We start from the raw sequence: 15,729 nt of genomic DNA on the forward strand, positions 1-15,729 counted from the left end.
AAAACTCCCAGGCTCCAGCAAGAGCCCAGAAAAATCTCCGCGGTCTCTGCTCCGGAGCCTCAGCATCATCCCTGAGCAACGCTCCGAATTGAGGGCTTAGACCAAAAATGGGGGGTATTTCTGACCTCCTTTCCCATTTCTCAGGGATTCGGCCCCAAAGGGACACCTTGGAGGGTCAAGGTACCCGGCATCAACCTGGTGGCACGTAAAGGACCAGAAACACCTTTTTCAATGGGTTGTTTTGATACTATTATCAAAATATTTGGAGATTTTGGGGAGAAACGCTCATAATTTCAGGTTTCCCTAATAAAATCGGTGTATTTATGGGAGGAAGGGCCCGGAGCAGCTTTATTGTGGCCGGTTTTGCTGAGTGAGCAAGGAGGCGATGCTTAACCTGCACGATGACGCCCGCTCCTCCTGCAGTTACCGGGGTCTGCAGTTTGGTGGCGGAGGCAATCGATGAGTCTTGGCGTGAGATTTATCGTGTCCAGGAGGGCAGCGAGCGCCTTCCCCGCGTGCACGTCGAGCCCAGCGAGCTCGGTGAGCAAAGAAATAAGGCCGAGGTGAAAAACCAAAAATTAAAGTTTTTAATTACAAAGCGGCTGCCCGCTCGCTGCTCGCCCGATCCGCACGGAAGCAGCGGGTTAAAAAGCTGGGTAAAAGGTTACGTTTGCTTCATTAAAAAAAAAAAAAATCAGGAGCCAGGTTTTGTCCTTGATGTGCTCTTGCTCCACTTTCTTTCATCAGCTCGGGCTTCGGGAGAGTTACAGGATGTCACCCACGGAGGATGCCGAGAAGTAGGTGCTTAAAAAAAGTTACCAATTAAAGCGCCCTTCGCCGGCGCTGCTCTCATTTCTGCACGTTCAAAACCTGGGGAAAAAAAAAAGAAAAAGATAAAAAGTGATGATTTTCTGCCGGATTTATTCAGCTCCCGGCAAAGAAGCCGGCAAGTTTGGGATGTTCTCCCTCCTCAAAGCTCGAAAGCGATGTAAATAAGTCGGGGTGAAACCCATTTTGGCAAAAACTCCCTGCCCAGGAGAGATGGAGATGCATAAAATATAACAATGTTTGCCACGTCCAGGACGTGGCACAGGCACCCCAATTTATAGCCCGTGCTCCAAATTAAAATCCAATCAAGCTCTTACAAAGGCTGCCGGAGGAGGCGCAGGCAGCACGGAGGGACCACGACATCTGCCGAGCACGCAGCCAGGTGCAGTCCCTTTGCCCCACCAAAAAAAAAAAAAGCTCATTTTCATCACGGATTAGCAGTGTCAGGTGTTTCCAGCACTCCCCTGCTCAATTCCAGTCCTTGCAAGGCATAAAACACGCCAGGAGGACGATATTTCTGGCCCTAAACCCCAGAAGACCCTGTTTAGGAATAGGATGTGATGCTGCGCGACGCGGGTGTCTGCGAGGGTTAATTAACGTGTCCGAAGAGCCCGTGATATAAAACAGCCATAAAATAGCTGTGGTATTGAAAATATCGGAAAAAAAAATTAATAAAATCACATCGAGTCGATCCCACAGCTCTGTCCACTCGATGGCAAAACTCTTGGGGAGCGGACGAGCGCCCAGAGGCAGCGATGCCCCCGCGGCAGACGCGGGGAAGGGCCAGCAGCAGATGCCTGCGAGGAGCTTGCCAAGCAGCGGCGCCCGATGTCACAGCCCGGCGGGGGACAGGAGACAAAAAGACGTCTGTGGAAGGCCACCGAGCCGTGACAGGGAGCACAAGGCACGGCCGGGGACGGCGGGACCCGCACCACGCCGCTCGCGAGCTCTTGAGGAAAGTCAGCCGTACGCCAACCGTGCAGCTGGGGGCGGCCAAAACCTTGCTTCGTTCTAGGGAACCAGGAAAAAATAACTAAAAATATAGATTTTTTTAACAATAATCCCGTTTCTCTTTTATCTGCAGGTGATGCTTGAATCCAGAAGCGAGCCTGCTGCCGTTCAAGTATGGTTTTTAAAAGGCTCAGCCGTGCCAAAAAAAAGAAATAAATATTTCACACATCTCAATATTTCCTCATCTCTTCCCTGGTTCTTTCTCGTTTTTAGTGAAGCGCTTCAGTCGTCACCATGAAGCAGCAGAAGACCTTTCTATTTCCTTTCTATTTCCTTTCTATTTCCTTTTTTTTTTTATGATTTCTTCATGCCTGTCAACCACAGCTTTGCACCCGCTGTCTCCGTTTGGGACCGTCTTTAGTGGAGGACGCCGAATGAGTAAAAGCCTAATCAGGCAAAACAAGCAAAATTTCAGTAAAACACTGAAAAAAACCTACCGAGGCATAATTCCTTTCCTTTATTAGTGAGAAGAGGTGGTTGATTTCCACAGATGTTTTTCAGTGACCACCGTCGAGCGTGTAATTCTCGGGATTTAGCTCAAAATCCTGCATGGAGGCGCAAATATCCTCACTCACCTCTCACCGACTGCCTAAATTCTCCTCAGCAGAGACGAGCCACTCAACACGGGGTCCCCTAAATATATTAATGAATAACATTTGGCTCAAATCTGTATTTTAAAGCCTTTAAATCAAGCTAAAAGCAGGAGAAATGCTACCACGGGTGCTGGCACCCGCCGGTGACCGGCCGGTGTCTGCAGGGACAGCAGCAGGCCCACTTCCCACCTCCAGCTGGAAAACCTCAATATATTTGTAGGATTTCATCCAGCTTCGGCTACAAACAACCCCTTTTCCACCCTCGCTGGGGGTTTTATCCGTGCCAGGCATCGTGGTGGCGACCCACGCGGGGAGGATGCTCGTGGATGCGCCCCGGCCGGCCGGGCACGTGCCCAAAATCCCCAGCAGAGAGCGAATTACATAAAGCCAAATTCCTGGCGTGACTCGGCTGCCTTGCCAACCCCGCTGCCCCCGAGAGCCGCAACAATTAGTCCACTGTTGGTTCGTGAGATTAAAGCCAGCGAGGTGTAAAGCAGCAGCTGGGGCGCCGAGCGCCAGGCATCATTTCGCTGCCGCAGCCCAGACCCCAACGCTGGGCTCCTGGCTGGGTCTGGGGATGTTTTCTTAATTCCCCGGGGGTGGAGGAGATCCCTGCCTGCTCTTCAGCTGCACGGGGACGAATCCATGGCTTTAGGGATCGGCAGGGTCCCTCCTCCACAAAGGCAATGGATTTGAAGACACGTTTCCCTTTTATAACCCCACTAAAACTCCCTCCTTACGCAACAAGCTCACTGGGGGACCGGTGTATGAGAAAGGATTATTTCAGAATTACAGACCTAGAGCCCGCAGCCTTGCCTTTCCCTTCCCTTCCCTTCCCTTCCCTTCCTTTCCTTTCCTTTCCTTTCCTTTCCTTTCCTTTCCTTTCCTTTCCTTTCCTTTCCTTTCCTTTCCTTTCCTTTCCTTTCCTTTCCTTTCCTTTCTCAACGTCTCCGGCTCCAGAAAGTCTCCAAAAAAATGTGCTTGGGAAGAACTTTTTAAAGCTTTAACAAAAAAAAAAAAAAAAAATGAAGCTCGGGAGAAATTGGACCACCTGAAAAGCATCCTTGCTGGTGGGATATATTTATTAGTCACCTCGCTCCCCGCAGAAGGTGGTGGCAGCACTGGTAGTCCAGTGCTTAAAATAGGCTGAGCGCTGCGCAGACACCCGGGGCTGAGCTAAACCTCCATCTGAGGCGCTGGGATAAAAACGGGGTTTGGTTGAACGAAATCTGCCAGATTCGGGCCAAAAACACGACGTGATGCGAGGGACTTGGGCTCGAGCTCTTCGGGAGCAGGGCTCTTTTCGAGATGAAGGACCAGACTGCGCATCCCCAGGATGCCAGGGGCATGGCGACAATAAATCTGCTTCTTTTTCTACCCTGTGGTGGGCGAGAAAGAGCCAAGCAGCAGGGTTTTTGCCCCGTGGAGGTGTCCCAGGCTGTGCTGCTTCCTCTATTTCTTGGCATCGTGGCCCTTCACATCGCCTCCACCACCTCCTTTATTCACCTTTCTACAAGCACTTGAAGGAATGTGCGTGTTCGGGCATCTATCTGGAAAAAAAAAAGGACATTTTTTCACGGAAATATCCGCATTTGCAAGCATCCAAGCATTTCACAACGCCTTAAAGGCTGCAAAGCTGCCCAGCACGGAAAGGAAGCGGTCCCGTGTGACAGAAATCACACCCACAACGAATAATCAGCCTTAGTAATCCACGCGCTTCATCAGCGGATATTAATTGGTGTATAAATAGGATAAAAAAATAAAAAAATAAAAAGTCAAGGCTCTGCTGTTTATAAAAACCACCAAAATCAACCCACGGTGGGGACACAAAAGTAAAAGGAACACGGAGCTATCTCAGCGATTCCTTTGCCACAAGACACCATCTGCCTGCCAGGCAGAATCCCAGTACACGCTCAGGAGGAAACCAGTTTGCTTGCTGGCCCCGTAACTGGTACAAAAGGAGAGGGTTTGGGCCAAATGGCTTTCATCTTTACAGCAAAAGCCAGCTAGAGGGGAGCAGGGCAAAGCTCTGCCCTAAAAGCCGACCCCCTCTGCTAGCACCGTGAACAACACCGGCATCTCCTCCAGCTTCTAACCAGACTGGGATTTTTCCCGACGACCTTTTTTCGGGATAACATCCTTAAGGAACAGCTCTCCCGAATGAAAGCTCCCTCTGGAGCATCCAGCGAGGCAAACTCGTCGTTTCATTCACCTGGTAGGGTGTCCTCCTGCTCCACCCTGCATTGCATCGCATGAATTCCCCCGCAGGAGCTAACAACACCGTGTTTGGCTACGGATGAGGGCTGAGATAAGCCCAAAAAATAGCTCAATAGAGACAAAAGAACAAAACCTAAGGATGGCATCCGTCAAAGGCTCATATTTTGGAAGTGAAGGTGAATTTAAACCTACTAAGAAGAGGTGTGGGGTGTTTTTTTTTCCTAGTTTTCCTCCACAGCTCCTCTGGAAGTCCCTGAGGACCAGGGGCTGAAAATTGCTGTGGTAACCTGAGTTTGGGATAAGTGTTGCCTTCTGAGACACCTCCATGGGCTATTCTTCCATGAAAAATTAGGGGAAATGGGCTAAAGTTGCGCCAGGGGTGTTTTAGGTTGGATATTAGGAAGAATTTCTTTACCAAGAGGGTTGTGAGGTGTTGGGATGGGCTGCCCAGGGAAGCGGTGGAGTCACCATCATCCCTGGAGGTCTTTAAAAGACGTTTAGATGTAGAGTTTAGAGATACGGTTTAGTGGAGGACTGGTTAGCGTTAGGTCAGAGGTTGGACTGGGTGATCTTGAGGTCTCTTCCAACCTAGAAATTCTGTGATTCTGTGAACTTAGTGACATGGTTTAGCGGAGGACTGGTTACCATTAGGTCAGAGGTTGGAGTCTTGATCTTGGAGGTTTCTTCTAACTGAGGTGATGCTGCGATCTCTCCTACATCTACGCACCAGACCCCACCAAAAAATAACACTAATAATTAAAAAACCTCCTCGTTTCCAACTTCAACCTCATTTGACACGCCTCGAGGCCGTTCCCCGTGCTCCTCTACGAGGAGGGGCGACCTGCTGAGGGGACCGGGGAGGGAGCTGAGGGGGACCCCGGAGCCACCCCCAGCCCTGCCCAGAGCTGCCTGGGGGAGCCGGGGCCGGGGCGGGGCGGCACCGCCTCCTCCTCCTCTTCCTCCTCTTCCTCCTCCTCCTCCTCCTCCTCCTCCAGCGCCGCCATGGGACAAAAGCAGCGCTGAGGCAGCGAGGGCCGCTCCGTGCCCTCCTCGGCATGGCGGCCCCGCGCCGCTAGGCTCGGCCGGGGGCTCGCCGCCTCCTTCTTCTCCTTTCTTTTGCCTTTCTCTCCGGCCATGCCGAGCGGTGGCGGGGCTGCGGCTTCTCCCCCTCCTCTCCCTTCTTCTTCCTCCTCCTCCTCCTCCTCCTCTTTCTCCTCCAAGGGGCAGCCGCCGCCTCGCCTCCTGCTGCCGCCGCTGCTGCTCCTGCAGCCGCCCGCCGCCCTCCTGCGCCATCGCCTCGCCGGGCTCGGGCTCCGCCACCGCGGGCAGCCCCCGGGGAAGAGGAGGAGGAGGAAAGGGGACGGCACCGCACCCCCGGAGCCCCCCGAGGAGGAGGAGGAGGAGGAGGAGGAGGTGGAGGAAGAAGAGGAGGAGGAGGAGGAAGCCGAGGAGGGAGACCTGGAGCTGGACGAGGAGGAGGAGGAGCTGGAGGGGGAGGAAGAAGAGGAGGAAGAAGAAGAGGAGGAGGAGGAGCCGGCTGCGCTGCTGCCGCCCTCCTCCTCGCCCTCGCTGCCTCCTCTTCCTCCTCCTCCTCCTTCTCTGCTGCCGGGGCTGGGCTCGGTGCTGCTGTCGCCGGCTTTCGATGCCCGGGAGGCGGCGGCGGCGGCGGCGCTGTACGGGGCGGGCGAGCCGCGGGGCATGATGGCGGCGGGGCTGCCCCCCGCCTACAGCAACGATGGAGGAGGTGGTGGAGGAGGAGGAGGGGGAGCAGCCGCCACCAGCGGCGAGCAGGCGGCGCTGCTCCGCCGAAAAAGCGTCAACACCACCGAGTGTGTCCCCGTGCCCAGCTCCGAGCATGTGGCCGAGATCGTGGGGCGCCAGGGTGAGCGGGGACAGCCCGGGAGGGGAGGGACGGGGGACGCGCAAAATGGCCGGGAGGGAGGGGAAAGGGAGGGGGGGGGGGGGTGTTCGCCTCAGCGCTGAGGCGCACGGTGGCTGAGGGAAAAAGGATTAAACCCCCAAGGATTAAGGGGTGTAGAAGAGCCCTGCTGGCATGGGTTGGGGTTGCAAGGCCCCATATGGGGTTTCGGGTGGGTTTGTGTGTGGAGAAAGCTCGCCGGGGTGTTAGGGCTCGGGGGCTGCTTGGTGGGCTTTTATAGTATGTAATGATCCCTTTTTGGTGTAAGAACAGGAGGGAAAGGGGTTACTGGGTGCCTTTCTCACGGCTCCACGTCTCGCTGAGGCCAGGGAGCGATGCAGGCTCTGTGCTGTGCGAAATCAAGGGGCAGGAGCAAGCTGAGCTCAGCCTCCTGGTAGTTACGAAGTATTTTCTGGTAGTTCTGAAGCATTTCCCAGCTCTAAAACCCCACACACAGCCCAACCAGGTGCTGGGGCTTTATTCTTCACCTTAACGTCCTCAATAAGCCTTTCCCTTCAGGAGCTTGGCGCCGTATTTCACAAAACCCTACGGGCGCAGGGGCTCAGCCTGTGGCGGCATCCCCCTCGCTCTGCCCGCGTCGCCTCCAAGTTTGGGGCACGGTTGAAAACTTGCCTCAAGTTTCCACCCTAAATGCCGAGCAGGACTCCGAGGAGGTGACCCGGCGATGGGGAAACGAGCCACCGACAACCCCTCGCTGACTAAAAACGTCTGCTGCTGGTTTCCTGTTGATTGCTAAATTTCGCGGGCCCCCGTTGGGCCTTTACGTAAGAGGTCATCCCTGCGGTGTCCCTCGTTGGCCTCGCACCTCCTATTCCCCCGAGACCCCACGGATGTGTTACACCAGCTCTCCAGCAGCAAACCTTAAAAAAAAAAGAGCTTTAAAAGCTCTTTTCATACCCAAAGCGAAGCGCAGAGCAGTGGCGAGTGTAGGTGTGGCAGGGCAGTCGGGGTAGTTTCTCTCTTCCTTTTCCCTTTGTGGGTTTTTCTGGCTGGGTTTGGGGGTTGTGTTTCTGGCTTGCTGAGCAGATAATGAGATGTTGGGCCGTCTGGGCTCTTACATCAGCGTGGCTTTAGCAGAAACAGGCAAATCAGTAAATCAGTGTGGCACCGGAGAGATTCAGGCACTTGTTTCCTCATCCTAAATTTATTGGGCTTTAAACATTTTTCATCAAAGGTGGGTTTTCTGCTGGGCGTTTCAAAAACCCAAAGCCTGTGCTGTAGGAACTGGCGTGGATGGGGTCAGATACCCATTCCTGAGACCGAGGTGGAAAATATTTACCCGTTGTTAAAACAGTAAGTGGCACGTCCCTCCGGTACGTCGACATGTGCAGGCTAGCCTGGCAGCCGGGTGGCTTTCTGCTCCCTTAAATGCAGAAGCACAAGACATCTTTTCCACAAAATAATGCTCGAATGATTTAGGGCCTTGCTTGTGTGTCATTGGGGACGGGGGGCAGGAGGAGAGCTGGAAAAGGGAACTGAAAACCAGGGATTGCTGCAGTCCTTTGCGATGAAACGGGGGAAAATGGGGCACCGAGGACCTTTTTAGGATGTGGTGTTTGTTCTCCACCGGATCGGGATCGTTCTCTGTAGTGTGTTCCTCAGCACTCGGAGTCCCTTCAAAACAAGATAATGGAGTTTGCATAAAAAGAGGATCGTTGTTCCTGAAGAGTTCGTGTGCTGCTTCTGCTTTCCTTTCTCATCTGATGTCATGCTGTCGGGCTCGTGATCCAATATTTAGCCTCGGCGGAGAGGGATTGTACCGCAGAAGAATTCGGGCTGCGAAAGAGGAAGGGGTAGAAGGAGGAGAGCTTGGTGTAAGAAAATTTCACCGAATACATTTGCATGAAAGCTTTGCTTAAGGAGGTTTCTTGTCCTTTCCGTGGCCGTCTTCGTGGGGTACAAAAAGAACTCGAAATGTCCTCAGCCCCTGAAAAATCAGGAGTGCTGAGTTTGATCTGGGCTTTCCTGCCGCGTCTGAGAGCGAATTTATTCGAAGCACTGCCCCCCTTAAGTGGCAGAATAACGATGAATTGGCAGTTTTGGCTGCTATTTTAACCAAAATTTAATTTTTAGGCAGAGGAGGCAAACTTCCAGGTGGTGTTTATCAGCCCAGAGGAGCCCCCCTGGTTCTTGAGAGCTCTGTACCCAAGCAGGGTGAGTTTCAGAAGCAAATCCAGCCCTCCAGGCGGCCAAGTGGTGCTCCCACAGCCCCTGCTGTAGGTAATGGGATGGCAGATGCCCACGTGGGGGGCTCTGCTCACCAAATCTGCACTGGGGAGCTGCTCGCAGGCTGGAGAAGGTGCCCAGCGCCTGAAATGTAAGCTGGGCTTTAAGGTTTTCGTGTGCACCCCGAGCTACGCCGGAGGATGCTGTTTTATGGGGGCAGTAATTCAATGTACAGCTGCTGGAAGCTGTAAAAAGGGCTGGAAAAGGGCTCGTGGAAGGTTTTCTTGTGACAAACAGGAGGCGTTCCTGCTTTAAAAAGGGAAACAAAATACTGTAGTACCTGGATTTGTGTTTTTTTATCGTTTTTTTTTTAATCTCAAGTGTTCTCAACCTGTACTTGCTCGCTTTGTACCCCCAAAAATGAGCGTATCAGACCTGGTTGGGGTAGCGTAACGTAACTCCTGGGCTTTCTTCCACTTCAGAGCCCCCAGAGGTGAGCAGCAAAGGGAGAGGGATCCTTGTATCCTTTTATTCTTGTTTAGGCATGCGACTGGGAGCCAGGAAAAGTAGATTCCAAGCGTGGCATTGCACAGGCGTCCTGTGTGGGTTCGAGCTTGCTGTTGAATCCAGCCTTCAGCGAAGCGCCTGCACCTGGTGCTGCTCAGAAAAGCGATTTTCCTTTCCTCTTCGCGGCTGAAAATCCGCCGGACGACAAGTTGCCTTGCTTTAAAAAGTCAGGAAGTTGGGGGGAAAAAAGCACCCTGGAGAACCGGGAGCAAAAGCAAGTTGCATCTCTTGGTGAGGTGACCTCGTTTGCCTGCAGAAAGCCGGGGTTAGCCCAAAGGATGGCTGCGGATCCTGAAGCAGGCAGGGCGGTCTCCAAAAGCCCGGCTGAGTAAGAGGAGGAGGGATGATATCATCCCGTTTCGGCTGATTAAATCGATAATGACAAATCTGCTCGCAACGAAAATAACCTGGTGATGGATATTTAATGATCCCGGACTCCCCTTTTGCTCTCTGCTTTTGAACGTGGGCTCATGAGCGAGAAAATCATTCCTGTGCTTAAAATAATCCTGTAAATTGAAACAAACAGGGAAAAAAAAACACTGATAAGCAGGTAGCTTATCAGTAACGTAGCCCAACGGCCCAATACAACCAGCTGCCGCTCTTGGGGAGTGGAAACGGTGCTAAAACAACCCGAAAGCTCATCCTGAGTACAGCACCTAGGTGTCCCGTGGCAGGATTGAAAGCTAACGAAGCAGTCGGAGGGAAGATTTTTGGGGTTGTGTCTTTTTTTTAAAGCAAGCCTGTTATTAAATGCTGTGTGAAATGGCTCGTTCTGAAGCCTGAAAGTGTAAGCTATTTGTTGAAAGCCACTCTGAAGGCTTTTTTTTTTTCTTTCTGGGAAGTTGCTGCACTTTGCTTTTTACAGCCTGGGACCTGAGGAACCGAAACACGTGAGCCTGCCAGAGAGCAAGAGAAATCTTGAAGCCCGTAATGCAAATTCCTCATCCTCTGGCTCTCTGCTGCTTGTTCGAACAAAGGCACGACAAAAATCTCGTCTTTTATACCTTAACCCAAGTCACTGCCCTCTGGTTCTCCTGCTGCACGGAGCTTGTTTACCGAGCTGCCATCTGGCTCGGGAAGGGGAATTTGCCTCTGCCCGTGCAGTTTTGGGGTTGATAAATGGCCCCAACCTGATAACTAGAATTTATTTGACTGATGTGGTGTATCTGGGAAGTCTTGAAAGTGGCGTGTGTCGACTTGTACCCGCGAAAACACAAAGCAGGGGCCCAAAAAAATGGTCGTTTTTGATTCTGGAACGGGTAAGTGTGATGAAATGATGACGGGAGTAACATCGGTGGCTATACCCAGCACGAGTCATAATGAAACCTTCCGCGGGCGGGCACGGGGTTTGGGGAGCTGCGATGTAGCCGAAGGCCTCGGATTGCGGCCGTGAGTTAAGGAGGGGGGGTCAGGAGGCGGGGAAAAAGGGTGTAAAATGTTCATCCCGCGTGTCCAGGTCCCGCTTCTGGTCTCACCCGCTGGTTTTTTTGAGCCTCCGAAAATAGGTTGGCTTTCTTGTGGCTTTGTCAACTCGGCCGCCTCGCTGAACTTGGCGTGTTTCTCCTTCCTCCCGACAGGTTGCAAAATCAAAGCGCTGAGGGCCAAGACGAACACGTACATCAAGACCCCCGTTCGCGGCGAGGAGCCCGTCTTCGTCGTCACCGGCCGGAAAGAGGACGTCGCCATGGCCAAAAGGGAAATCCTCTCGGCCGCCGAGCACTTCTCCATGATCCGAGCGTCGCGGAACAAGAACGGCCCCGCCTTGGGAGGTTTGCCCTGTACCCCCAACCTGCCCGGGCAGACCACGGTGCAGGTCAGGGTGCCTTATCGCGTGGTGGGGCTGGTGGTGGGACCGAAAGGAGCCACCATCAAAAGGATTCAGCAGCAGACCCACACCTACATCGTCACCCCCAGCCGGGACAAGGAACCCGTCTTCGAAGTGACGGGGATGCCGGAGAACGTGGACCGGGCCCGCGAGGAGATCGAGATGCACATCGCCATGCGGACGGGCAACTACATCGAGCTGAACGAGGAGAACGATTTCCACTACAACGGGACCGACGTCAGCTTCGAGGGAGGCGCCTTGGGCTCCGCCTGGCTTGCTTCCAACCCCGTCCCCCCCGGCCGCGCCAGGATGATCTCCAATTACAGGAACGACAGCTCCAGCTCCTTGGGAAGCGGCTCCACCGATTCCTATTTCGGAAGCAATAGATTGGCTGACTTCAGCCCCACCAGTCCCTTCAGCGCGGGCAACTTTTGGTTCGGAGAAACGCTGCCTTCCGTGGGCGCCGAAGAGCTCGGGGCCGACTCGCCCGCCTACGACTCCTTCCCGCCACCAGCCCAAACCATTTGGAGCCCTTTCGAACCCGTCAACCCCCTGGGCGGCTTCGCCAACGAGCCCGCGGGCACCGCCAAGCCTCAGCGCCGCGGGAGCCAGCCCTCCACCCCTCGCCTGTCGCCCACCTTGGCGGAAAGCCTGGAGCACCCCTTGGCGAGGCGAGCGAGGAGCGACGATCCCCCCGGCGCCGCTCTGCCCGTCTCCATCCCGGCTTTTTCCAACGGTACCAACAGCTACTCCTCTTCCAACGGGGGCTCCACCTCCAGCTCGCCCCCGGAGTCGAGGCGCAAGCACGACTGCGTCATCTGCTTCGAGAGCGAAGTGGTGGCCGCCCTGGTCCCCTGCGGCCACAACCTCTTCTGCATGGAGTGTGCCAACAAGATCTGCGAGAAGGAAACGCCCTCGTGTCCCGTTTGCCAGACAGCTGTTACTCAGGCAATCCAAATCCACTCTTAAGTATATATAGATGCTGATATTATTATTATTATTATTATTATTAATTATTATTATCTATGGACATCTAAAGGCATGGGTGTAACGGTACCCTCTAGTAAACTTCCGAAGTCATTCTGACTGTTGGGCTTTCTTGGGATTAGGCTAAAGTTTGTTCCTAAATACCCGTTCCTAAAAGGCTGCTACGGTAACACTAAAACCTCGGGGCTCTCGGCACGCTTAGCAGAGACGCACCTGGTGTGAAACGGGAAGTTTGGAGCGCCGACACGACCGCAACGCCGATTTCCCAGGCTTGCCGACGGCCCGCGCTCGAGCGTTGGGACTTCTGTGCGCTGGCGGCGCCGAACCTCAGAGCCCGAGCACAGAAGCCCGCTGCGCGGAGGCTTCGTGGCATTACCAGTACATCGAAACGACACTTCCAATGCTGCCTTCTTTACACTGCCAGTTTTGAAAACAAAAAAAAAAAAACAAAAAACAGGTTTGGGGAAATCTTTTTTTTTTTCTTTTTTTGCGCCTGATGCAACGACTTACGCCTAATTCTCTCCAGCATCGCGAATGCTTTTTTTTTTTTTTAAATGGATTTTTTTTTTTATTGGATTTTTTTTTTTTTTTTTAGATGGATTTCAGGAAGGGCTTTGGGATGCACACGCTTCGAGGAAGATGCTGACATTCCGTTCGTTAGTCCGATCAAGCTGTTCTTAAATCGCGTTTTAGGGTGCGTAGCTCCAAATGGGAAGCCTTTTTACGTTGGATCCGCATTTGTCTTGCACATACGTAAATATATCTTTTATTTTTAAATGGAAAGGAAACAAAAAAAAGAGGGGGTGCGTATGTGCCCTCGTGTTACTCGTGACAGTGGCCCCGCAATCAGTTGACTTCATTTCGAACCCGTCTTTCCAATCATCGGGCGAAACGCCTCCGGAGCGCGCTTCGTACATTTCAACCTGTGGATGTTCCTCGTTTTTTGGTTTTTTGTTTTTTTTTTTCATCCTCAGTACGTTCCCCAATCTGTGCTGGCATCTATTAAACTACAAAAACGAAAAAAAAAAACACAAAAAAAAAAAAAAAAAAGGACACAAAGGGGAGTTCCGGTGGATTTTTCTATTTTTTTTTTTTTTTTGAAGCATTATTTTCCCGAGACGAAGCTTTTTTCTCAGTATAACAGGTAAAAAAAAAAAAAAAAAAAAAAAAGAAAGAAATTCTACGCGTATCGAACTCGTAAATATACAGAAACTTTATTTTTTATTTCCACTTGAAGAGTTACATTTCGTATCGAAGTTTACAGCTCCCGGTTTTTATTTTTGGGATTTATTTTTTTTTTTTCAGTCTGAGAGGTGCCTTGAGGGCACGACGACCGTGACGCAGAACTTTTTCAAGCTCCTTCGCTTGTAGGGATCTAGCTCCACGTCAGTATTGAAGCCGAAGCTCTAGCTGCAGGCGTGTAGGTAACGAACCGGCCTTTCCCCCAGCGTGGTCTTTTTGTATTTTAGCGCATCCTACACGGCAACTAATAAGCCAAGGAACCGACGAGACGTTAGGTGCGTGTACCCTTTCTATAAACCACGAACTAAGAATGGTTAAAAACACAAAAAAAAAACAACAAAAAAACTCTCGAGCTAGTTTAGGATTTGCTAATTTTACTACACTTTTTGTTATGTATATGTAGGGAGGTCGTAGGGATTATGAATTCAATTTCAGTAAAGTTTAAAAAAAAAACAAAAACAAAACATATATTTTATGATAAAAGGGCCTTTAACTTATGACGGCCAAAGCACTGATATTATATATTTGCTGTAAAGAGAATTATAAGAGTTTTATTTTTCTGATATTAAAAGTTACTTAATAAAGACTTGTTTCCATTACCTGGCGCCTGGTGATGTCTTCGGGGTCCTGGCTTTGGGATTTGGGGGCGAGGAAGGGGAGGTTTTGTGATTGTCGGCCTCACCTCCTGCCTCGGTGAACCCAAAACCAGCCCCTCTGCCTCTCCTTTTCCCTTTTTAGTGTTCAGGAGCCCTCGGCCTCATCCAGAGCAACCTCTAGGGGCAGTGATGTCCTTTAAGAAACCTCTCGGTTGATTTGGGGGAACAAAAATGCCATTAGTAGGGCTACTGGAAGCAACCCCAATGATTCTGGGCTTCTAGGATGGGCTGAAAGCGCAGCGACCCCACTGTTTCCCCACAAAACGCCCGCCCCGGGGCTGCTCTCACTCGCTCTGGGAATCAAATTAAAAATAAAAATAAAAAATACAGAAGCCAAAAGGTGTGAATCTTTACCTTTTTTAATCAAAAACATACTCTGGTACAGAATTTCCGCCGAGTTTACTACAGGATATTATCCACAAACTAGGGCTAATGGAAAAAAAAACCAAAAAGGTACAGGAAAGCTACAAAGGGACTACTGGGAATTCGGTTGACCGCTTATCAAAAGGCAATGGCTGAAAGGAGAAATGTGGAACCAGGCTTTCCTGCCCCAAAAAAAAACCCTTTTACGGTGAGTTTTGGGGTTGTGGGTGTTTGGTGGCTCTCAATCCAGCTCGGTTCCACCTCGGCAGCGCTACCAGAAAGCCCCAGGACAAGGTGCTCGTGTGTGAAGCCCTAAAAAAAGAAAAAAAAAAAAAGCTGCAGCTGCTCTGACAAACGAGATCGTTAGGAGAGAAGGGAAAACGAAAAAGGGTTTCAACGTAAGGCTTCGAGGAAAGCGAACGCTGATTTTTCCAAACTTCAAGAAGCCACACAAGAGGAGAAAATGGGATTTCTGTAGGAATTAGCGTGAAGAAGTGTTCATATCGAGAAAATTCATCCAGTTCTGGGCATCGCTCTGGTGTCATCTGTCCTCTGTGCTGCTCCTTTCCCAAGAATTTCAGCACGTGGGGGCAGCAACACCTCAAGGCTGCGCCTCACAGCCCCGAAACCGTGCGAGAAAGAGAAATCCTCCTGTAGGGAGAAGCAGGGGAAGGAAGAAAAATTGGACTGGCTTCCCGGCAGACGGCAACCACCACCAATTCCTGCTGCTGCTGCTGGGCCGGCGAAGGAAAATAAATCCATCCTTCAAGATCAGCGGTTCCAAGGTGCAGAATTACGTAAAAAAAGCCAAGTGGATTTATAAAAACTCAGGGTTTTCATAGTTTTATTTATACTAGTAACTAGAGAGAAAGCATACATATTGTATCTGTCATACAGTCAATACATTTGCATTTTTTTTTTTGTTTGTCTGTTTGTTTTCTACTATAAATTCTCTATACAAAGTCATTGCCAATTGATACGGTCGTTGATGGCAGAAGGGCTTAAAAGAACCGAGAGGTATAAAAACAGGTTTGCCATCTTGCCCTGAGTGGAAATGGTGAACGGGTACAAAAAGTGGATCCTAAGCGATCGGTGGCACTTCGCACGTGATCGAGTGGCGGATGCGAGTAAAAAAGAGGCGGGCGACTTGGCTTTTGCGGTGTTTAAAAGCCCTGCCGAGTGGCAGGCGGGTAAAAGCAGCAGTAGTTATGAAAAACGCGTTCCTGCCATCAGCTTCTCGTTCCGCAATTTCCGTGGCGCCTTTGCAGCAAGGGAATTTCATGAGATTTGAGCTGAGTGCCAGCACTGAGAGCATCCGTTTGGTTTAGTGTTTTA

At 51.4% G+C, this 15,729-nt stretch overlaps 1 protein-coding gene across 1 annotated transcript; it reads left to right on the forward strand.

Annotated features, from left to right (window-relative positions):
- Positions 1-5,672: 5,672 nt before the first annotated feature.
- On the forward strand, positions 5,673-15,698 carry LOC309890085 (RNA-binding E3 ubiquitin-protein ligase MEX3C-like). Its single transcript, XM_082783558.1, has 2 exons — positions 5,673-6,531; positions 10,899-15,698. The coding sequence occupies exons 1-2, from the start codon at positions 5,784-5,786 to the stop codon at positions 12,113-12,115; spliced, it is 1,965 nt and encodes a 654-aa protein (XP_082639684.1). The 5' UTR covers positions 5,673-5,783; the 3' UTR covers positions 12,116-15,698.
- Positions 15,699-15,729: the final 31 nt, after the last annotated feature.

Source organism: Aythya marila (genome assembly GCF_965140915.1).
Source record: "Aythya marila genome assembly, chromosome: Z".
Classification (NCBI taxonomy): domain Eukaryota; kingdom Metazoa; phylum Chordata; class Aves; order Anseriformes; family Anatidae; genus Aythya; species Aythya marila.

Bases quoted from the DNA above. Each gene is read 5' to 3' on its own strand.
- LOC309890085 (XM_082783558.1), top strand. From the start codon at position 5,784: ATGCCGAGCGGTGGCGGGGCTGCGGCTTCTCCCCCTCCTCTCCCTTCT. The intron at 6,532-10,898 runs GTGAGCGGGGAC...TCCTCCCGACAG, and splicing joins CGAGATCGTGGGGCGCCAGG to GTTGCAAAATCAAAGCGCTG.